Source organism: Sinocyclocheilus rhinocerous, unplaced genomic scaffold, assembly GCF_001515625.1.
Source record: "Sinocyclocheilus rhinocerous isolate Xijiao unplaced genomic scaffold, SAMN03320098_v1.1 scaffold368, whole genome shotgun sequence".
Classification (NCBI taxonomy): domain Eukaryota; kingdom Metazoa; phylum Chordata; class Actinopteri; order Cypriniformes; family Cyprinidae; genus Sinocyclocheilus; species Sinocyclocheilus rhinocerous.
Genome location: NW_015664681.1, coordinates 965,578 through 990,349, shown reverse-complemented (window position 1 = coordinate 990,349; position 24,772 = coordinate 965,578). Strand labels below are relative to the sequence as shown.

General features: G+C 37.8%; 2 protein-coding genes across 3 annotated transcripts in view; both read left to right on the top strand.

Annotated features, from left to right (window-relative positions):
• The first annotated feature begins 401 nt into the window (after positions 1–401).
• LOC107730268 (GTPase HRas) lies at positions 402–2,851 on the top strand. The gene is made up of 3 exons (XM_016541049.1): positions 402–715; positions 2,310–2,443; positions 2,729–2,851. The coding sequence occupies exons 2-3, from the start codon at positions 2,333–2,335 to the stop codon at positions 2,849–2,851; spliced, it is 234 nt and encodes a 77-aa protein (XP_016396535.1). The 5' UTR covers positions 402–715; positions 2,310–2,332.
• Positions 2,852–20,791: 17,940 nt separating this feature from the next.
• The window catches only part of brsk2b (BR serine/threonine kinase 2b), a 150,260-nt gene continuing 146,279 nt past the window's right edge, over positions 20,792–24,772 (top strand). For both annotated transcript variants that reach the window (XM_016541037.1, XM_016541036.1), the window contains exon 1: positions 20,792–21,091. In XM_016541037.1, the coding sequence (XP_016396523.1) occupies positions 21,001–21,091 (91 nt within the window). In that variant the 5' untranslated portion in view covers positions 20,792–21,000. The remainder of the gene's footprint in view (positions 21,092–24,772) is intronic.

Here is a 24,772-nt window from a genome sequence, read left to right as displayed (position 1 = left end):
AATCAAAGGAGCATATACAGTATTTATACAAAATATGTATACAAAAATATACAGTATTTATTCATTTATTTTTATTTTTTTCAAAGTTGACTCGTTGAATGTGTTTTATAATCTGAAATTTCCTTCTAATTGCCAGTGTTTTTAAACTACTTGTAAAGAAAAAAAAAAGAGACAGACTGAAAAATAACTTGGGCATTGTTCTGTAACAAAAAAGAAAGAAAGAAAACAACTTGGGCATTGTTCTGTAACAAAGAAAGAAAGAAAGAAAGAAAGAAAGAAAGAAAGAAAATGAAAGAAAGAAGCAGAGGTTGTTTTTGTGTTTTGCAACATAAGACAGCCCACCTGTATTGTAAGGCTGAGAGAGTGTGTGTGGTGGTAGTGTGTATTGAGACACACAGGGTTTGGGCGTGTGCTGTGGCTCTAAGCGCACTCTTCTTCTTCTTCTTTCCCCTACACACACACACACACACACACACACACAAACACACACTGCTCGCATATCAGTCGACGCACACCGGCAGCCCGTTGTTCAATGTTTGTGTTGATCGCATCTGCTTCAGTGAATCTGTACCGCGGGAGAAGAAGAAGACGCGCTGTCTAATGACGAAAACAGTGAAGAGCAGCCGAGCTTTGAGGGGAGCAGCGGGAAGGATGTCGACATATTATTGACTTGTGTTGAGTGTCGTCGAGACGAGCGAACCGCGCCGTGTGTTTTGTAAGTAGTCCAGCCGCTGTCTTTCTATGCTGTGTGTCGCGCAGGAATAACAGCAGCAACAAAATGTTCCTTGTAGACGCTGGACGGAACATTTTGTTGGCGTCAGGACATAAATCATTTCATCAGCATCTCGAAACTGGAGAACTACTCCTAGTGAACATGAAAAACGAAACAAATGCGTCAAATCAGTGAGCGCGCCTGAATTCCATTCATCTCGAGTTTGTTACATTGTAGCGAGCTGTGCAACTATCAAATACTCATATACATACAGCGCTGTTCTGCATGGAAATAATGGTCGATGCTGGAGGAGTGAGTTCATTTAAACCAACAGAGCCAGAGACGTTTGGCTAAGACTAGTTTTTGTACTCTGATGGGTTTTATTTAGGGACGTTATTGAAACTTATTATCACATAGATTGGTTGCCATTATATGTATTGTAAGGCTTGCAGAGATCAGCTCACCCAAATGACCACGTTGTTTACATTTTCCATCGTCTGAGAAATAAATAAAGGTGATGTCATTGTATTCCAGCAATAACGGGAAAAATAAATATATATTTTTTTTCTGTATATTACACACACACACACACACACAGCCATACATATGTATATATCCGTATGTATGTGTGTGTGAATGTATGTATGTATATATGTATATATAAGTATGGGTGTGTGTGCATTGTTGTGTGTGTTGTGAAATTCTTCAAAGGGTGACACCCCTGGTACAGTATGATCACTAATATCATGGGCAAAAAATTGGAATTCAAAGTCTGACCAGATGCTTTACCATGATCCAGAACCCAAAAGTAATATAAAAGTTGTACAAACTTCCAGCAAGAAAAAAGAAAATGTTTTTCACAGGTAAGGCTACATGACAGGTGGAAGAGCTAAAAATTGATTTTCAAATGGAATACTTGATGGAGTGTCCACTGAGCACAGCTGAACCAGCTTGACTGATTTTTAATAGCACACAACGATTCAGATGACCCATACTTTATTTTGATCTTCTTAGCAAAAAACAGAGTTGTTTAATAACCTTTTTGTATTTTTGTTAATTAAATAATATAGGTATGTTATTTGCTCCATATGCAAGGAGATATATAGCCTATGTATATATAAAAAAGAAAATAAATTCAAGCAGACCATAGATGGTCACCTTTTATATGTTATAGAATCCATATTTTAAGTAGGTTGTCAGAATAAGTTTGGAAGGAATTAAATCACACAGGTTGTGAGTGAAATTCTTCTGTCACTGCACCAAGCGTTTTAACTAATAACACAAATAGATCACTGTCAGGAAAAGTACTGTAAAAGTTTCCCCTGGCAACCTAAAATAGCTTTTCTTTTTGTCTAGTGTTATGTCACACGACGCAAGCGTAATATCATCTGTATTAGATACTGTCGGCAGGATGAGCGCCTCACTCCAGGAAACTGGTATACTTTATATAGATTTTGACTGGCTTCCACCTTTTACCGTTTTCACTTTGAGTTTTATTTCCTCGTCAGCTCATAAACAGACTTTCAAGTAATGATTCATCTAGAATTTCCCAAATTCTTTGTTTTCTCAAATTTCCTTGTTCCTTGTTTCCCCTCAGCTTCTGACACAGCAGCAGTGAGAATGACGGAATATAAGTTAGTGGTGGTTGGTGCAGGTGGCGTGGGCAAGAGCGCTCTGACCATCCAGCTCATTCAGAACCACTTTGTTGATGAATACGACCCAACCATTGAGGTAAAGTCAAGCTGGTATTTTCAGTCATTTGTTATTTATTTATTTATTTATCCTCAGTTCAGAATAGTGTTACCTAATTTAAAATATAATATATATATGAAACATCAAAATGTCATCTGAGGGTAAAGCATTCTCGCCACTTTGGTCAAACAGGCCACAGTTTTCACTTTCTTTTCAGTAACAGAATATATTTCACTGTATATTTCGATATCAATTGAGCAGTAGGAGAATTTAGAAACATTGAACATCTTACATTGGATATTGATGCATTGCTCTTCCTCACAGGACTCATATAGGAAACAGGTGGTGATTGATGGAGAGACGTGTCTGTTGGATATCCTGGATACTGCAGGTCAGGAAGAGTACAGTGCAATGAGAGACCAATACATGAGGACTGGATTTGTATAATGACAAGGGTATGACATAGGTATAAGAAGGAGAAGGTGACTTTTCAGGACATTGTCCCCACTTTTCAAAACGCTTATTAATCACACAGAATGGAGTGTATTGAAAATCTGAAATAGCAGTTTGTTTTCTGTGAGGGGTAGGTTTAGGGGTAGGGTTGGTGTAGGCCAATAGAATATACGGTCTGTACAGTATAAAAACCATTACGCCTATGGGATGTCCCCACTTTTCACAAAAACAAACCTGTGTGTGTGTGTGTGTGTGTGTGTTTCTTTTTAGGGAGTGGAAGATGCCTTTTACACTCTTGTCCGTGAAATCAGGCAGCATAAGCTGAGGAAACTTAACCCGCCAGATGACAATGGTCAAGGCTGTATGAACTGCCGCTGTGTGGTGTCATGATCCTGGTAAACATTTTTATTCTGTAAGCTGCTAAACCATGAAACCTAGTATATATTCATATGATTCTCAATAAATTAAACATACAAGTATTCTAGTATATATTCATATGATTCTCAATCAATTAAACATACAAGTATTCCTGGATAATTAAGCCATTGTATAGGCTACCGCTGCTCATGTGTACTCAGTTCTCCCCTTCTCTTTGCAGTGAATATGCATGACGTGGCTTTTAGAGCGGTGCAGCCTTCCAGACCACAAACACTGCAACACCTACACAGATGCTGGACGTTTAGAGCAGACTGTGTTAAAGGGAAATCTTTAATCTGGCAGCCCTGCAGTCTTCTTAGGGATGTTCCCGTCTCGCTCCTTCACTGGAGATGAAATAAGTTGTACCTCATTTTAACGGTCTCAACACTGAAGTTGCTATGACTGGATGACGCTGTCACACTTAAATATATTTACATTAAACAAACTATCTACTCTTAACTGGAAGTAATAGCTCAGAAAATAACCTCTCATATTGCTTTGTCAGATGTGGATGTTAGAAAAACACTTTACGAGATGGAGAGGAGAAATACTACATCAGTTATATTAGCATATGTCTGGATGTGAGAAAGATTTGTATTGTCATTTGCTTAGAGCAAGTCTAACCTAATAAAATTTACATAATTCATGGTGTTCTCTTGCAAAGAGGACTTTTAGTCATGTGCAGTGTGTTTATCACAGGTTATGGTACAATAGATTGCGATTATTGGGTACACCTCCGATAAGTCTTTGATTTGCACAAGGTTTAGGACAAAATTTAGAAGTGGAGGACTTTATTCTTTGTTTGCTTCTGGTTTTGAATGGCCCTCAGGGTCTATGAATTGTGGCTTGATATTCAGATGTGATGCATTTTATTTACGATATTAGACAAATGCACTGCAGATAATTGCATTGGCTAAAGACGACAGATTAATGAACATCTCTTCAAATAATAATCATAGTTGTTAGAAAATGAATGCAAAGTTACTATAAACTTAAAAGCTTGGACTGAAAAGCCTTGTTGATATTCTTGCCAAGCACTGTGCTGTATCCATGTTCAGGGCATAAGCTTGAAACTTTTACATGTATATCATATTGTCTAATCTCCAACTGCATTTCCCCTTTATGCCATTCTGAAGTAAATTTTCCATGATTGTGTCATTAGGGAGTGAAGATTGATGTAGGTTTAAATGTGAAAAATTTAAATGAAAAAAACAAATACACCAGATTGTTTGTATACCCTTACTGTAAATTATAATAGGGAACCTTAATTTATGTGCTCTATATTTATTCATAGGCAACATATGGCCTTGTAATTGCAACAGTCTGGACTTTCTCTTTCCTGATTGCTTAAAAGTAGCTCATGTCTCTTTGCAAAGTACAGATTTTAAATCTCAACAAAGATCTTTATAGTTCATTATGTGAATCTGATGAACTCCTAGCAGTGAGTGTCTTCTCTTTCTGGTTGAAATTTGATGATTTTTCTCTAAAGGATTGCGCTGTATTTTATTCCCTGACAGTCTATTGATTGTTCTCAAGGACATACATGGGCGGATATGATTCTCCCTTTAAATCACATCTCAGTAGCTATGGATATGACCTTCAAGGGTTTCTGTCAGAATGCTGTGGGCATCAGATCTTTTTGATGGATTTACTGTCTGTGGTGCCACAGAATAATGTGGGTTTATCGGGTGGCGTGATTGCTGCCACTTACTGAATATTATTTTACTTTAATAATGTTGTTAATGGCCATTTCCCGTAACACTCGAATTAACATTATGTAAAATAACCCACAAACACGTGACCTATCCTCTGTATTCTGTTTTGAACTTGTCGTACGCCAACTGCTGCTGCTAACGTTAAATAATTTGTATGTTTTCTTTTTTATGGAAAAAAAAATTGGTAGAACACAGCGTTATGGTAGCGTTCCCATAAAAGAAAATTCCAAAAGGCTGTGTCGGTTCTGCTATTAAATATGTTGGTTTTTGCAGCAATGAATAGGCTACTTAAAAATATGAGTATTTTTAATAACTTATTTTTATTTTGTGTCTATTGTGTGTGAAGACAAGAATGAATTTCCTTTTAACAATGTGTTATTAAAGATTTGTGCCTACCGCCATTATTGTTTTAAGAAAGAATATTAAATAAAGAGGCTTTCCTGAGCATCCTTTTTACATTTGCATATTAAAAAGTCACATATTACTTAGTTACTATATCCTAAAGGTGAATTTATAAAGTTTAAAAATATTATTTTAGCAGTAGCTACTGTAGTAAAGCACGTACACGTCAGTTCTGCGTCATCAGTCATCTGACCGGAAGTGACAATGCATTTCAGCCGTGATTTCCTTGTTAGTTATGGATGCGATGGTTTGAATTTTAGTTTATGTCCATAACAACAACAACTACATAATTTAAATAATAAACGCTGTACAGTCGTTTTAAGTAGTACATTAGTTCATAGTCTTTTTAAGCATGGCGGCAATTAACGAAAGTTCCCTACGGAAAACGCTGTCGAAGGTATGTAAAACACTTGCATACCAGAGACGTTATTTACAAAGTGTATTTGTCGTAATATGGGTAATGTTTTTTTCTTTGTACGCAGATGTATAAATACAGGGATCTGACAGCACGCGACATAACAAGCGTGACGTCTCTCTATAAAGATCTTAAACCTGTGATGGACAGCTACGGTAAGACTTTACTTAACTTACTGTGCCTCCAAACTTCAACCAACCGCACTTACAAATGAAAGTGGCGTTTATTTTCAATTAGGATAAAACATAAAGATAAATTCTGCTGTATATAAGATAATATACACTTTTGTTTTAATTTTTAAATATAACTATATTGCTAAACATAAAAGCAAAAGTATTTGGACACTTTTTGGCTGTCAAAAGTTGGATTTTTTTGAAGATACCTCTTGGTTTGATGTTTTGTAGTTTTTTTGTAGCTTTGGTGCCACAGTGTAACTACATTGTTGAGCCATTCTGATGTTTGAATGTACAGTAGGGAAGAGAGATGTAATGTGTTTATTTAGCATATTTTCATATAGCTTTATCTAGACAGGGCCCATCAAATATATGTCATGTGTTAGAGATGCACATAAGAAAAGTGATGAGCTTGTTTTAAATGCAAAAAAAAAGAAAAAAGAAAAAAAGAAACATGTTTAGTCAGTGTATTTTTTGCATGCCACATTAAAAATATTTTTATTTCAGTGCAAAATTCTATGAATTATTTGAGCTATTAGTCATGAATTATTAAATACAGCATATTTCCTAAAGTTGCAGCTGTAATGTGTCAGATGCTTTAGAAAGGAAATACTGTAAGTCTCATTGAACCTTGATGTTTAAAGAATCTGAAGGAGTACTGTCAAAGAGAACCCCACCTTTCAAAGCAAACGATCAATGATTTTTACCATAAAATTATGTATTAAAGACATTTATAAAACTTGAAAGAGGGAATATTATTTAATATTTCCTTACAAAAATATATATAAATATACACTGTGTTCCAAATTATTAGATGTGGAGTTCATAACTGACCATTTTCTGCTGTGGTATAAAATGAAGAATAGTGCTCTGCTCTCGGAAATAAAATGATTTTCTTGCAGGACAACACACTATCCCATGCTGCATAAATACCATGGTGCTTAACAGTTTGAAAATGTGTTTCTACAGCCACTGTGCAGGTTTCTCTTTGTGAGGTTTGGTTAGCATTGACTGAAATGCAGCTTTACACACAACTGCCAGTCTGCATGGAGAGGATCTTGAGACTCCAGTAGCTTCAAACACCTGTTTGCTGCTCAGCAGTGGCTTTTTTTACAGCTGCCATTACAATACAGTTCATTTGTTTGACAGAAACTTTCCTTAATAAATCTTTATCTGACCAAGATCTTCTGTGCTCTAAGTCACTCACAAATCTTTTGACAGTTCAATAATCTCTATTTGCTTTTCGCAAAATATTATTTGTTTTGATGCCTTTTGCAAGACATTTTCATACTTTTCATCTTCAGAAAAATCTTTCTTCCTCACCATATTGCATGAGAACTGTGACTTGCTTAATAATGTGCAACAACCTCTTTAAGTAGGGTTTCCATTTACCTAAGAAGACCTGGCAAACTATTGAACAAACCTGTCTGAGATTGATACCAGTTATTTATTTATCTGACTCTTTATTGTACCGAAATCCTATTGATATGTCACTTGCATAATAATTTGGAACACAGTCTATATTGCATTGCTTTGAAGTATTGTGAATATTACACCTTCTTATGGCTGGTTTATAGATATGCTGGAGAAACAGAAAATTGTGAAGCCAAGCAAGACTCTGGAATATCAAAAACTTGCTACCTGGCTGTGCTGCATTAGACTAACCGAGATTTGTCACAGCACTTACATATTATTGCTCTTTTTATAGCTTCTATTTTCCTAATTTGTGAGTCGCTTTGGATAAAAGCGTCTGCTAAACGACTAAATGCTATTTTATTTTATTTATTTAGTAGGTTTGCATTACATCATTTGCTCAGCAGTGGATGCCCTGCAGTGAATGGGTGCTGCTGTCTTTTGAAGCAAATCAGCATATTATAATTAGAATAATTCCTGAAGGATCATGTGACACTGAAGACTGGAGTAATGCTGAAAATTCACAATGGCTTTGCCATTAAAGGAATAATTACTTAAGAATTTACATATAAATATTAAAAAAGAAAACTTATTTTAAATGGTAATAATATTCACAATATTACTGTTGTTTCTGTATTCTTGAACAAATAAATGCAGCCTTGGTGAGCATTAGAGGCTTCTTTCAAAAACATTTAAGAAATTTTCCCGACCCAGCTTTTGAATGGTAGTATGCATAAACCCATTCCAAAAAACTGTACTTTGATACACTTGCAAACATTTTAGTTTTTTGCTGTGTTTCAGGACCCACGCGTGACGGCACCATTGGTGAGGACACAATCCGTGCATCTTTGGTGTCTGCAGTCAGTGACAAGTTGCGCAGGCGGATGAAAGAAGAGATGGATCGAGCACAGGCAGAGCTGGATGCACTGAAAAGGACAGAGGAGGACCTAAAGAGAGGCCACCAGAAGCTGGAGGAGATGGTGACCAAACTAGACCTGGAGATGGTACAAGAAACGTTTTGTAAATTTTGATTTTTACCTTATTGATACTTGAGCTAATAGTGACTTATGCTTTTACCTCTACTGTATATATACTTTCTAGTAAATCCTTCTTTTAACAAGGTATTGTATAAATTAAATATAAAATACAAAATAATAATGTGCTTTCCATTGAATTGCAGGCTGATGTGGACAAAAACGTTGATCTCCTTAAGCAGAAAGATGATGAGCTGACTGCTGCTCTGGGAAAAATGGAGAAGCAGTCTGAGAACAATGATATTGATGATGTGATTTTGCCCACCGCTCCTCTGTATAAGCAGATTCTGAACCTCTACGCTGAAGAAAATGCCATAGAAGACACAATCTTCTACTTGGGTGAAGCGTTGCGCAGAGATGTCATTGACTTGGATGTCTTTCTTAAGGTTAGTCTCAACTGTACCCTGTGCATTTTTTGTTACCGTGGTCTAAACTGTAAAATGCAATATTTGAGTATATATTAACAGAGTATTCTGTTGTGTGTGTTTGTGTGCAGCATGTGCGCCTACTCTCCAGAAAACAGTTCCAACTGAGAGCCCTGATGCAGAAGGCCCGGAAAATAGCAGGCCTCAGTGACCTGTACTGACCTGCCCAAATAAATCATTCCCCCTCTCAGCTGTAACACATGTACTATATGGCAAGGATCCTACATTTTATCCAAGAACAGGAGGTTCGGGACCCTCCTTTTTATAAATCACAGTCTTTCTAAGTACAGAAAGATGTGAAAGGTAACTAATATACCCAGGACCAAAATATTCAAGTTTACATTCATATCGTCATTATTAAAAACAACAAGTGCTTTGAATATATCTTTATTATGTAAAAAAATGAAGTGACCTTTGAGGTTCTTACCTTCGCAGAGAGAAAAACAATGGAAGGAAATCAAACATTTGCAAGATATATTTTTGCTCCGCTATGGAGTTCAGCATCGCCTCATAAAATTTTTTAAAAAACAGCAACCGTTGCACTTTTTGTAACTTGTGCCTCATATTCTTCTAAAGTGTCTTTTCGGAAATAGGGTAAAGGGAAAGAAGTTTGAGAATTGCATTCAATATGCTCTACCTGAATGTCTTATTTTTATATCGTTTAATCTCCTAATATGTACCTGTGAATAATTCTCTTCAAATCAGCACTTTGTTTTATTTTTAGTAAATCAATCTTCTTAACATCTCAGAATCGAATTATATCATTATGCTTTATCATTATCATTGTCCACTACCTAACACACCTTTGCAGTCCTGCTTGTGATTTATACGTGTTATATGTCAATCATAACATTCTTATTTACAGTTCTTATGCAGTCAGTTTACAAGAATGTGCTTGGTATTCTTGCAGATTTAATGACAAGAATATTATGCAGACATTTTGAGATTGAACTTGTATATCTATTTGAGATGTGATGCATAAGCCCACAAAGTATGAAGGGAACATTTTCTTTGTAAAGATACTTGGGAGTATTGTAGATTGCTGGTTTAATCATGGATGAAGTGTTTTTCTGACAATCGAGGGAAACAAGGGAATAACAAAATGATTGTGCATCTCTTGGAGGTATAAGGGTATTTAAAAATGAAAATCTGAAATAAAAGCAAGATAAACTCTTAAATCTGGGTCTGCTTATATGAATGCCTTACACTGCCACATTAGATGTTTAACCTTTGCTTTAGGATTTAAAAAATGTAAAATCTATAATTATTTAGTTTCATTTTTTCTTTACCATTTTTATTATTTTTTTATTAGTATCACAATATCACAAACTGCATATAATACTTGATACTTGTCACTTGAAAGGAGAAAATAAAAAATTATATTAATCAACGAGACAAATTTAGTTTTTCTATTTGGTGGTACATTGCAAAATATAATAAGAGCTGCTTTGAACACCTGACCAGGGTTGCCAAATTTGCTGTTTTTCTTATGAAAATGGGCTACTTTAATTTATTTATTTTATTCCCTCACAGGTTAAATGTCTAAATTATATTTGACAGAAATGCCTGTATTGAAATATTTTATTCGATCCAATTTATATTCAACCAATGATAAAACTGTACTGGATGATGAGACATAGTAATGAGATTTTTGTGAAGGAGGGGAACTGGTGGGGAGCCTGACTGTTTCATTTCCATGGTAACAGTTTGACTGGTCTCTACTGGATTGCTGCTAGCTATTAAAAAATGATGATGTCATCTACAGACACTTCTATAAAAAACCTGTTAGGAATATCTTGAAGTTTTAATTTTATATCGTAATCTAATGGTTCATTTTCAAATAGTTCTAAAATAAAAGATTACCACTCCCACCAAAGGAATTTGTTCACCAGCTGTCAAGATATTATAAATGAAAACAGACTGTATACAACTACACACAAGTTAAAATTGTGTGTAATGCATAACAGTGACAAGAAAATATGCATTTTACGGAATGTCATAGGTTAAGTTTTTGTATTTACAATGGTTTAATTAGTCGATTTTTGATATGCAGATCTGGCAACCCTGCAAATGTCATCCATTCATGTCATCTAGTAAAGCTGTAGCCTTAGATTTGAAATATGTTGAGATTAAAGAATTACGGTATTCCTGTGTGCCATGTAAGTCTTCTGTTATCATACACAAGTTGTAAATAAAACTACTATTTCAGTTTTTCTACTTCAGAAGTTCATGTTTAATTCAATGTTACTTGCCGTTTCTTTGTAACTGTTTGAAATTTACTAGTAATTTCTGTTAAAATAATTTCTAAACCAATTTTCAAGCTATTTTTATTTGAGGGACTGATTTTTCTGTCTTTTTCTGAATTTTATTTATTTTTTTAAATGTAAATCTACTTCTGTCTCCATTGCCTGATGCTCTAAACTCAGCAAACTGATGAATCTTCATATTTGTGTGATATTTTGTGAGACACGATTGATTCGAACCCATGTCTATCGCTACTAACGACTGGGCTTCATACCTTTCAATGAAGAGTGTGTCCTGTTACCACATGACTGATAAATGTTTATCATCCTCTTCACATGAACCTTTTAGCTGTGATGTGTGACCTTGCATATTGTGTCTTGTGCCCCTTTCTACCCTGTAACACTTGCATGCATACAGTCTGCACCCCAGACTGTCCCTGTTGGACCATCTGAAATGTCATTTCACAGATGATGGGCTTCAGCCTCTAATCCAGCAGCTGTGAAGGAGGGTAGGACCGGTCAACTGTTTCAACTCTAATCAGCTTTTATTGCACACGAGAGAAAGAAACAGCCCGTCGCCGCTGGAACCTGTGCTTTTCGCGATTCTGGTTTGGGTTGAGGGGGACAGGAGATGCGTGGCGGCTGGATGTGATGTTAAATCTAATTTGCTCATTGCTGCTAGGCAGTGATGTGTCAGCAGGTGGAGATGTTAGAGCTAATAGGCCTGTCATAGTTGCTAACCTCAATCACTAACCTTCATAACAGCCTGTGCGCCTTTTAACCCACCCCTCTCTGCTTTTTCACAATCTTGGTCGAAATTCAGATTTTTGCCATATTTCTTTTCCTCGATTGCTTGAGGTGGTACTGCACTGACTGATAACCTTCTCGTGTCCTTTTTGAACCGAACAGATTACAACCCTTCTCAGTGTCTTTTATCTGAAAGGTGACAAAAGTCGCGTTTGATTTAGTGTACCATGTATTTGATGTAGTATCTCAGATCAGGCCCGTAAACACTCGACAAAATGCTCGTAAAAAAGCACAGAGCCTACAAATATTTTTATGGGGCTTAATGTGTCACCTTGGCATTGTCGATTTTTACTGGCCTCTGCGTGTGAGGCAGAGGAAACTGGCGAAAATGTTTATTGGCTGTCAGGTCATTGCCGTTGCTCTCAGCTGGAGTGGCGGTCGTAGCCTGCAGTGACAAGACAAAGCTGAGACATTGATGGTCTGTCCGGCGGAAGCCCCATTATATGGGAATGTTATAGGTTTTGTTCTTTCTGACAGTCTGTTGACCTTCGTTTAAGAAAGCTCTCTGGGTGAAACTCAGGGCACAAGTGTTTGACTGAACTGATCAATGTGGATCCCCAAAGGATCTGTATATCTGGGAACAGAGTGAAAATATCACAAAGTGAAAGCCTCAGGATTTGAAATTCACCCTCCAAATAATGAAAGACTGTTTGGATTGACAGAAAGCCAGTGAAATTTGCTCATACCAGCGGTTGAAGGTCATATTTGCTATTTTTGAATTTCAGAGTTTTTGAGTTTCTGTCTTATAAACAGGGTGTGTTATGATCTTAAATGAGATGTACTTCATTTATTGGAAATTTCATACAGAAAGAATGGTGATAAGGTACACTTAATCCAAAATATAGTGCAAATAAGTAAAAGATAATGTACAGTGAAGTAATTATTTTCTTAAAATAAGTCTTGACCAGGTGATCAGAGCCATGAAGTGTAAATACCTGGACATAAAATGTTGATTTAAGTTTTAATTATTGTACAATCCATCCATTATTCTCCAAACTGCTTATCCTTTGTAGGATTGCAGGGATGCTGGATATTATCCCAGCGTCTTGGGCCGCAGACGAGGAATTATCCTGTGTGGATGGTCAGTTTGTCACATATTATTTTATACAAAATTCTGGCATGAAACTCTAGATGGCGCAGTCCTATAGGTCTAACTCAATCTGACACCGTGTCTACACTGGACACGAGCGGCGCGACAAAATACTATAGAACTCATTATAATCAGTGATGCTGTCTACACTAGATGCGGCACGACCCCCCACGACAAACCCCCGACAGTAAACTGCTGCCGCGTTCTATTTATGACGTATTGACACAAATTTTAAATGATTTTCAACGGTCGCTTTGTCCTGTCCAGTGTAGACAGACTTTAGCTGTTGCAGCACAGCACGGCGCGACACGACAACTGCCGCGTCTGGTGTAGACACGGTGTGACATAATGACATAATGCTCAACATTCAAATATATGACTAGTGCTTGCTGTAGCAGTTACAGCGTGCTTCAGAAACCCTCTTTGTCACATATTATTTTATACAAAATTCTGGCATGAAACTCTAGATGGCGCAGTCCTATAGGTCTAACTCAATCTGACACCGTGTCTACACTGGACACGAGCGGCGCGACAAAATACTATAGAACTCATTATAATCAGTGATGCTGTCTACACTAGATGCGGCACGACACCACACGACAAATCCCCGACAGTAAACTGCTGCCGCGTTCTATTTATGACGTATTGACACAAATTTTAAATGATTTTCAACGGTCGCTTTGTCGTGTCCAGTGTAGACAGACTTTAGCTGTTGCAGCACAGCACGGCGCGACACGACAACTGCCGCGTCTGGTGTAGACACGGTGTGACATAATGACATAATGCTCAACATTCAAATATATGACTAGTGCTTGCTGTAGCAGTTACAGCGTGCTTCAGAAACCCTCCACCTTCCCCAGCTCCACCTGTATAGATCTGCTACGGGGTGATTCTTGTATGCCATATGGGGGTTATTTCATGTATATGTGCAGCAGCAGTATTTCTTACATCCTTACAACAAAGGATGTTTTGGCAGTAGCAAGTCTCAGTATTTGCTCTACCGCAGCAGTAGCAGCATAGTAGATCTATTCCGCCAAGACCAAACACATTAACGTTGTCATGTACATTACCATGCCAATCCCTCAGAGAATTGTCATGACAGAAATAATTTTACCATTACAACATATAAAACAATCGGCCTAGTATCAAGAAAGACACTGCAACAACACTCATTTTCACTACAACTGATATGACGGCAGTTACATTTGTTTGAAATATGAGCGAATGAGTCCATGGTGTGATAAGAGAGACATGAAAGTAGCACCGGATTTGTGCCACATTCTTGAGGGTGCTACGTGATTGGTCTGTATCTCTAAAGCTCACACCTAACCCTAAACCTAAGCTGGGCCTGAAATCACCCATTATACCCTTATATAATATTGCACTATTTAAAGGGACAGCCATTTGTAGTGTTGCCATAGTGGATGTATTCAATCCCATAATGCATATGTGTTCAGCTGATATACACTCAAAGGCTGGAGAAGACCCATAATGCTCTGTGAGGATTACAGCGAACAGTGGCGTCCATAGTACAGGTGTAAAGTGTGAGACATTCACGAAATTTCACAGGCATATTATCAATAGTGTAGTGATGTATGAAGTTCACACAGAAGTTCGTCACAGTTGGTCGGTGTGGCGAATTCGGGTGAACTACTGCGAAATCTGCATGGAGAAATATTTTACCCTCATGTAAAATTCCTGATCATATGGATTATTATTAACTCTCCAAACATAGGAAAGTGTGACCGTACCTTAAGTACCTTTTTAATTGATTGGGAGGAGTTTAATTAAGGTTTATACAAGCTAGTTAAATTTTAAGATTAGAAGTTGCTAGTTGGCTAAGTGTCAAAAACGGCAGCCATTTTATGGTGCATTCAGTATCTGAATTTGTCGCTTGTTTTTAGTCGCTCCTTAAAGTGGTGTATACGTATATTTGTAGACTAACATAAGGAGTAGTGAATGAGGGTATAGAGAACGATTTCGGACACAGCCCTAAACATACTGCACTGAATGGTCAGGAATAAGGTATACCACCTGTTTCACGTACCCAGAAAGCAATGCCAGAGTCGTCATAAAGAATGGTATAAACAATAAGCATAAAATCAAGGCCCACACATTAGGAACAGGCAGATAATAAAGGGTAGAGGAGTTGTGTTCTACATTAAGTTAGGGGTTAACTATGTAGCTTGGGTTAATGTAATTGCATTGATTTGAATGGACTACAATTGCAAAGCAGCATTCTCTGTTAGCCACTGTGCAATTATTTAAGCAGTGCAGACTTAATTATCTCTGCTTGCACCAGAGTCTCCTCCTAATTACTAACAATTTGTGCCTTATGTAGTAATTATTTACCCCAGAAACATCTCTCTCTAATTATAATTAAGGATGAGCAGTATATATTTATTCTCTCCTAAGCCTACTTTATGTAGTGGTATATTAATGAGCTGTTGAAAAGGCTCTCTCTCTTGCTCTTTATTTTTGAATTGGAGCGATGTACCTTATGATAGATTCACATACTGCTGCTTGGCAACCATCTGATTTCAGAAAGTAGGATTGTGTGACAACTTCTAATGAAAGTTTACCGCATTTCCTCCCACAAAGTGAAGCAGTCTAGAGTGCAAATAGAAAAGGCGAGCAGGTAGAATGCAAGTTCGTGAATATTTAAATGGTGTGTTTCTAGTGTATGAGCAAGATCTCATATGCTATTTTTAATGGAGAAATCTGTTTGCATGTCGTTGTAGGAAATACTCCATGACACTGATTAATTTTAGGACTGTCAAAGTTAAAGGATTAGTTCACCTAAAACGATTAATTTGTTGAAAATGTACTCGCCCTAAGGCCATCTTAAATGAATATAGAGACAATATAAAGAAAAAAAATCATCAAGGATGTTTTTAACTTCAAAATGTTGCTTCAGGCTAAAATATGAGTTCTCTATCCAAAATATTGCTTTCTTCAGTGAACTTGTCCAAAACAGGAGAGAAATATACACAGACCAAGCAATGTTTATAGGTAAAAACAGTGTAAAACAGTTCTATGTTGGTGGATTTTGATGTGACAGGACAACCGGCGATATACTTTTTTACTGGTGTAAGAGGTGTTATGGATTATGGACTCATATTTTGGCCAGAAGTGATGGTTTAAAGTTAAAAGGCATTTTATGATGGATTTGTTTCTTACAAACATGCTTTTTCATTATTATTATTATTATTATTTACTTCAAAAGACTTTAATTGATGGACTGGAGTCATGTGGATTACCTGTGGATTATTGTGATGTTTTTATCAGCTGTTTGAACTCTCATTCTGACGGCACCCATTCACTGCAGAGGATTCATTGATGAGCAAGTGATGTAATGCTAAATTTCTCCAAATATTTTTCGATATAGAAACAAACTCATCTACATCTTGGATGGCCTGAGGGTGAGTACATTTTTAGCTAATTATTTTTTTGGTGAACTATTCCTTTAACATTCTATCTTAAGAGACTGACTGAAACTTTTAAAACATTAAATGAATTTGATATTTATTTAACGCTGGAAACATACGCATCTTTATATTATAGCGCCTTAAATTATTCTCAATAAATGGGTCTTTTTTATACATGGAAAATATAGGTGCCTTAATATTTTAGTTTTGTTAAGCTTTCTCAAACTAAATAACGGAATTCCACATATCTTCCAGTATCTTAAACTACTGCATATCTAACTTTATGTTTTACTTTACTTTGTTTACTTTTGATCAGTATTGGCAACACTGGTGAGCTGAATATTCTGTGGGAAATATAAACAACAAGGCACATCATATTTCAAAATGCCATTTTATTTTCACAACATGAGATTCCTTTATTATTGTGTGGCTAAATGCAACAAAAATCTAATAACAATATCTTGGCTGGTATTGCTTCTGTCCTCTAATGCTCAGCATATCAGATAAAAAAGCATTTTAATAAGTGCAGATTGCAGTTGTGAGTGCCCTGTTTCTGAGGTGTCCTGAAGAGGGCATTGCAGCAGTGTCACAAGCTCAGCAGCACAGCTTGACTTGGTCCTGCATGAGGAGTTATCATACCCAGCTGCAGCTGCTGCGGTCCAGAAACGCAGGACGTACAAATCCACTTCAGTTACTCAATCGGTCTGATTTTCTCTCATAAGAGAAGTTTTGTATGCCTTTATTATATTTCCCTATAGACTTTCTCTGATTCGGGTCTCGTATATTGCAAAAACGACACAACTTCTAGTGAAAGTCACCTTAGCTGAGCTAAAGGTTAATCATCAAAATGGAAGGTGAATGAAACCAAAGAAACAGAGCGGAACAGTGAAAGAGAGAAAGAATAGCTTTGCGCTCTCTGTAATAGTTTCCTATTCATGCTGAAATTCATCTTTAATATAATCACGCTATATGAATTCCAAAATATGCATAGTACAGAACATGAAGAAATGCAAAATGTGTTGCGTTCGCAGAGGCAGAGCTAATTTATCATTAATGGACCTTGCTTGGAAGAATAAATCTGCTTCCATGGGAATATATTTAGCAAATATAAATTCATAGAAGAACATCAACCTAATATCCTTCCTATCATCCATGTCATTTGGATGAGTGAGTGAGTGAATATGAAATGCAGAGGTCAGTAATTCCAAGCAAATATGACAAGAAGGGAAACATTCACACACCACTAAATGGCCTTTTATTTACACTAATGAACCCGATGGTGGCAATTTCTACAAACAAATTATGTTGAAGGACAGCCATCTGTTATTAAGAGGCACATTCTAAGGCTATTACAATGCAGCACTTGTATTAAAGTAAAGCTATATTTTGGGATTCTCACAACTGTTTACAGCATAGGATGTTACTTTAATCACATAATATTTCATAATTCAAAACATAAAGTAGGCCTATTTGATATAGCTCTTTTTCAGACTCCTTTAATTTCTATTGGAAAAAGTGCCAAACTAATCAAACTTCAAGCAGGCACTTATTCATAGAGATTGAGTTTTAGTGTACACATCTCTTCCAGTCCTTTAATATATTTGATTTTCTTTGAGCACTGAGCGTGTCCAGCCTTCATTTTAGACTGAGTGAAGAGACCTGCCCACCCTGCCATTTCTATTTCACCCTTTAAAACGAACTTAAAGTCCCCATGAAATCAAAATGAACGTTTTTTTGGGTGTTAGTATCAATATGTTAGTCTTCAGGTTAGCCAAAACGGCTCAATGATTTTTTTGACGTCACATCGTGCTTCAGCTTCTCATCAAACTTTCTGTCCAATCAAATGCTCTCTAGAATCCGAAGTGCCCGCCCCCTACACTATAAAATAGACGCTGAAGCCGCGCTGAAATCGGTCACTTGTCCACAGAATTAGCATTTTCTGTACAGTGAATGGCACGTAGTGCACTATACAGGGGAGAGGGAACGATTCAAACAGTGTAAATAAGCTTTCCATTGAGGAAAAAAAGAAGTCTGGTTTCGCGCTGTGTCACGCTAACCACCGAACGCACACACTCTGCTCCGGTCCGAGACACTATAGCACGGAGCGGATCACATGCGCGAGTCGGCGCAGACCACAAAATGTATCGGAGCTATTTGAATTCTACACAGAATGCTATATTTTATAGCAATATGGATGAGATTGTGGCTGACATACCCTGTCAAATGCGGCTTTACCGAGCTCAACGGCTCTGAATGGCTCTAGCCCAAGCTGTGATATAAACGAACGCTATTGGCTATTTTAAAAAGGGGCGGGGCTGCTTGATATGTCCCGCCCTGTCTTCCTGTTTCAGTTAAAATGACGTCAACACATAGAGTAACGCTGCGTGTTTCTAAGCATTTCAGGGGACCTTTAAACTTCAGAATATTTTCAACGAATGGACAGGAGAATGATCTGATTCCACAGAAGTGGGGTAGTTTTACTTTACCCTGAACAGATTTCCTATTGTGTGAGCCATTGCTAAATGACAAAAGAAAATGTTGATTGATTTAGATGTCTGGTTATGGCTTTAGCAGCTTAGACAATGACTTAAATGAAATGGGGGAAGGGGATGCATTTAATTAATGGGAATTTGTGCTTGTAAAACCCCTGTTGTTATGGGCTCTACAGGTCAACCGGTATAGACCAATGACCGGTCATTCATTGCAGTAAGTGTCTGTCTATGTGCAAGAGAGATATTTAAAGGTCAGCCTCATCTGCCTTTTCACTACATCTCCAGCTTCTGTGATAAAAATAAATGCAGATGGTCACAACCACATTTGACCTCTGATTTAATCACGCCAGAGTGTCCTCTACTACTTGAAGTCTCAGACTGTAGAGATGTCTTGCTGTAACGCTAAAACATTCATGAAATCATACAAGTGACATGATGTTTTGGAATAACTAAAAAAATGAACTCTCAGTTCTGCATAGCCCTTATCCATATATAGATAGACAGATGCTTGTTTACAAGCCATACTCTCAACAAGAGAGTTAAAAGGGAAAGGATGGAGAAAGGGAGGGTGTGAGGATGAGATGATAAGATACAACCTGGCCAGATGTTCTGAGTGACTTCAAAGTATTCAAGAAGCTCTGAAGTAAGTTGCCTGGGAATATACTGAAACAAGGCCAAAATCTCTGCAGCACCTGATTCTCAAAGAGTAGCTAGGAGCCATGTGATTAGGTCAAAGCAAAAACACGTCTTTTAGTGTTTTTTTTTAAATCTATATATGTGATTTGAAAGTATAACAAAATGACAATTTACAGATAATGTTAAAAAACAGATACATTTTTACCAAATATTTGAAGTACCTGCTTGTAAAAACTGTATATAATTTCAAAAAAGGCACTTTCCAGAAAATGTGTCTTGAAACTGTTAAAAAAGAAGACAGTATAAAAACCTTAATAAATGAAATAGTGAGCAAAATGAACTGTTTACCCTTCATAATGTTTGATTGTCAGGAGGTGAAACTATTTAGATATGAGCCATTTTATTTTTTATTAATTTTCGATAGAGTTTGCAACCCTGTTGCTAAAATTTGGGGAATGCAGTTTTAAAATCCTTGTTTGTGTGTTTTTGCGGTTTTCTAGCAGTAAACATTAAATAGGCATTAAAACAGACCAAATCAATAAAACTGATTGAATGGCTAACACAGTCAACTTAATTTGTGTAAACACTGAGAAAATGTAATGAGGTTATTTAGGCCTACTCCCCCAATGCTGTGGAAAGGGTCCAATTTATGTTTTTATTTATTTATTTATTGTAATATCGAGTTCATCAACAGAGTTGCATGCAAAATATGGAACGTGGATAAATGGTATGTAAAATGAGTTATGCATTTTTACTTTGTTTATAATGATTCAAAAGGTTATGTCACAATTATTGATTGTCGTATTATTTTAATTGTTAAATACAGTCAAGAAGGTCAAGACCTCTGCGCTTTGACCTCTGAACTATATAGGTGGGGGATGGAACATTTACCCGACATGTGTTTAAAACTAGCTACTGCTAGATTAATATGTCTCATAAACATGGAATTCGTCGTGCCTCTAATTCTTCACACCCTGCACCTTAGGCTATTCGTAGAATATATACTAAATTGTAAGTATATAGATAATTATAAATAAAAATCTCTAACTTTTTAATAATCAGCACAACGCATGCATCAAAATCAAGGAGGTTTATAATGTCTCATATGATGCAGTATTAAGACACTGATTATTCAGTCCGCGCTCTTCAGCATCTATGATGAAAAATGTGTGTTATGCGCGCACGCACGCACGCAGGCAGGCGAGGGCTGAGCATCACGCACACACACACACACACACACACTGCTGTGAGATTATCAGAGCGCTCGGCAGCAGACAGAGAGAGAAGAGGGAGACGCGGAGGAGAGCAGCAGCCCCACCGATCCTCAAGCGAGAGAGAGAGGCAGCGTCTGGAGCAAGAGCTGGGCGGGGAAATAACTGCGGTACTGAAGAAATACTTCACTGCCGAACTGCAGCAGTTTGTCGGCATCGCAACTTCGTCCGTGTAAAGCAAAATGTCATCGTCGGGAAACGACAACAGCTCCCAACATGCGAATTACGTGGGACCGTATCGCCTGGAAAAGACGCTTGGCAAAGGACAGACAGGTTTGTCCTTTTGTGTGCTTGAGATCAGGGATGGTGACGCGCTATCACCGCTGCTCAGTTATACACTTGCGCGATGACTAAATATGATGCGTGTGTGTGTGTGTTTGCGTGCGCTGACATGTCGTGTAGAGAGGTTTTCCGCAGATTAAGGACTTTAGCCTACTTTTCTGACCATCCGGTGAGATCTTATCAGTTGCAGAATGCTTTTTGGGTGGAACAAGTTGGCAAACGTTATATTTTCGTTCTATAAAAGGAACTTGTCTTCGCAAATGACAGTTTGGCTTTGCGGCTCCGCTTTGCTTCTGGCTAATGCCGTTAATCCCGATTTGTCAGACAACGGGATGTGGTTGCATTTGCAGGTCCCACTGCTGAATCAATTTGCCCTGTACAAGAGCTAGAATTGAATGTTTGACAAAAGGGTACAGGTGGCCCTCGGATGCTGCTGCTGCTGCTGTTGGGACAGTTTTGCTGCATCCGTAGTGCACCATGTGTTCAGCCTGATTCCCTCTGCAGTCCGGTGGTGCTGAAGTTTGAGAAACCAGTCTTGCTTTAGTTTTGCTACAGGCCACTGAAAGGTTGTTGGCTGATTTGAGCTGTTGTAATAAACAATAATCATCTAGGTTTTATAACACCACACAATGAATGACAAAGGTTATTCTTATGCTGATGTCGGCTTATTGCTGCGAATTGCTGTATGACATGGGAGTGTGGAAGAAGTATTGATCTGGTGGCAATTTTTTTGTGCTCAATGTTCTGTGGCCAGTGGCTTCTTCTGGTGTGGCTTTGGTAGAGAACAGTTATTGAATCGACATCCCTGGCCATTCGTATCCAAGTGCCTGCAGCTGTTATGTAACACATGAACTGCAACTGTTAAAGTATAGACTGACTGTGTTTTGAAGAACACAGAGGCCAGAGTTTGTAGTCAGGTCTTCAGGCGTTTCCCATTAAAAGAATCCAGTAAGGCTGCACTCTGTACAGTCATAACATAGACATATAGATGAATTGTTGACAATTTATGATATATTATTAGCTCCTGAAATTGTAATTTCAGTTTTGTGGCTTTTAGTTTGTGTCTGTTAGCTTCGAAGCCATATAGTGTCCTGGACATGTTTAAATTTACTCTCAACATCTAAAAATTTCAGTCTCTTCCTGAGTCCAAACATACTACATGAACAGCAGTACATTGAGTCAGTAGGATGGTTGAATATACAGTGTTTATGAAATAGTAGGCAACTAATATGTGTGGATGGTGTACTGTTTCCGCAGAGATTCTGAAGTGTAGACACTTTGCTCTCCTGTAAGTCCCGTAAGTAGCTGAGGAGCCATCAGATTCAAAAAAATTGAGAACTGTGGGGTTGGTGGATCTTTTCAAGCGCTATAGATACCAGGAAAGTTGTTACTTGTGTTTAAATTATACTTAACAATACCCGAGTAAAAAATTTTTTGTAATTGCTAATAGTATTTCCAAGTCAACTAGAATACATGCCAAATGAGAGTGCCAACATGGTGGGTGTTGTATGTCTATGAATATAGACCTGCATACTTGAAGAACGCAATTCATCAATGGTTGAGAACTGTTTAGTACGTTAATTCAGTCCATATTCTGACAGAGATTCTTTCTTGTGAGAAAATGGGCCAAAATATTGATGACTCAACTTACACTCATGGTAGTCTCTACATTTTTGTCCAGTAAGAATGTCCCTGACCACCTGCTTCTGCCTAGCAACTGCTGTTAGAAGATCACGGTTCATAGATGTAATGGAAACTTAAAGGTTTTCGCTATTCAAAACTTGTCGGACAATCAACCCCTTAATATGTCTTGCTCCAACTTCCTATTTCAATTAGAAAATAAATTGTCACTTGAAAATATACTGCAATCATCAAGTCATTCCACGGGGTCTTAAAGTGATGGTTCACTCAAAAATGACAATTCTGTCATTATTTACACAAAAAAGTTATTTTGGAAAATCTCTCAGTGGGTCCGTAAAATGGAAGTCACCAAAATGGTTTGGTTACCAACATGCTTCAAAATATCTTCTTTTGTGTTCCTCAAAAGAAAAAAAGTTGTTTGGAATGACATGAGAATTTTCATTTTTGCCTAAACTATGCTGAATTATGGTCAGATTTCTCAGTTAACCCAACAATATGCAACCAGTGCTAACAATGTTTATATGACGTGATGACTGTAAATGCATGCAACAGAAGTTCAACAGAAGAGACAGCACACACTGTTCATTTGCAGATAGAACGTTCTGTCGGCAATTACACTATTGGCACCACTTCTTAAAATAAATCCTTGTGTAGCCCGTGGTTAGATGAGCGGGTTTGCTTCTGACTGGTTAACGGAGGGTATTCCTGCTTGTTCTGCCGCCGTTGGCATGGCTGCTGAGAGAATGCTGCACAATAAACGCCGCTTCCCAGTGCTGCCGCTGAAGAGGAGAGCCCATATGTCATGAGAGAGACTCACACAGAGAAAGAGGAGCTTGGGGGAGGGGTAGGGATAGATGGGAAGGGGGGTTGGTTTGGGGATGAGGAAGAGAGAGAGAGTTCTCAGAGCTAAAGCGGGACCCCCATGGGAAACAGTAAAAAGGACGCTCTACTTTAATTTACCCCCTCCCTCACCTTCCCAAATCAAAACGGATGTACGTGCCTGTATTTTTGCCTTCCCTGTTTCTTTGTGATGCTTCAGCCATCGCACATAGCATCCTCGCTGCTTAAGTCAGTTGAAAGTATGCAGAGGAAGATTACGGGAGATCACTGGCTGAGACAGATTGGACTGTGGTAGTGGTAGTGAAAAACAATAATGTTGCAACAATAACTGCTTTATGAGACTCATGCAGTTACTGTGTATTTCTTTCCGCTAATTCGTTCTGTTCATATCCCCACTACTCTACTTATAGCCTCCTCTTCTCCTTCCCTCACTCTGTCAGGGTGTCCCAAAAGAGGCCCGTTAATGAAGCGGCGAAGTACCTGAATCACGCACACTGTCACGGGCAGAAACAGAGCCCTCTCGCTGGGTCAGGATTAGATGGCTTGTATGGGCAGGCTCCATGCAGAGTGGTGGATGAGCCCCAGGCCTCCACTGCACTTCCAGCATGGACATGGAGATAATCAAGCTATATATACACACTACCTCAGGGCCAGTGAGTGTCCGTTACTGCAGAGGCGCTGGCGGAAATGAAGCACTGCCTGCAGAACCACATAAAGTATGGTCATTTTGCTGCAGTGCACGTAGGGTTCATTTCAGTCCAGGAAGTGCTTCTGCATATACGGGATGCCATTGCTCTTCTTTGCCAGAACGTAGTGTAGAAAAACACAGTTTTAGCACTAGAACTAATATAACTGTTAACAGCACTAAACAGAAGTGTGAAAGTAATGTCTACTGTTTTTGGAACAAACAGATAGTGCTGCACTAAACTCATTCTCAATGTGTCTGTACCAGACATGTTGAGATGCTCAAACAGAGATGTTTTGATACGTTTTTTGAATGAGTTGTTTCAAATACTATGGAATTTACTATGGAATTTAGAATATGCAAATTATGCAAATTGTTTTGAAATATTTACATATCATATGTGATTATTCTCCAATTTAAAGGCATAGTTAACCCAAAAATGAATATTCTGTCATCATTTGCTCACCATCATGTCGTTCCAAACCTGTATATGACTGACTTTCTTA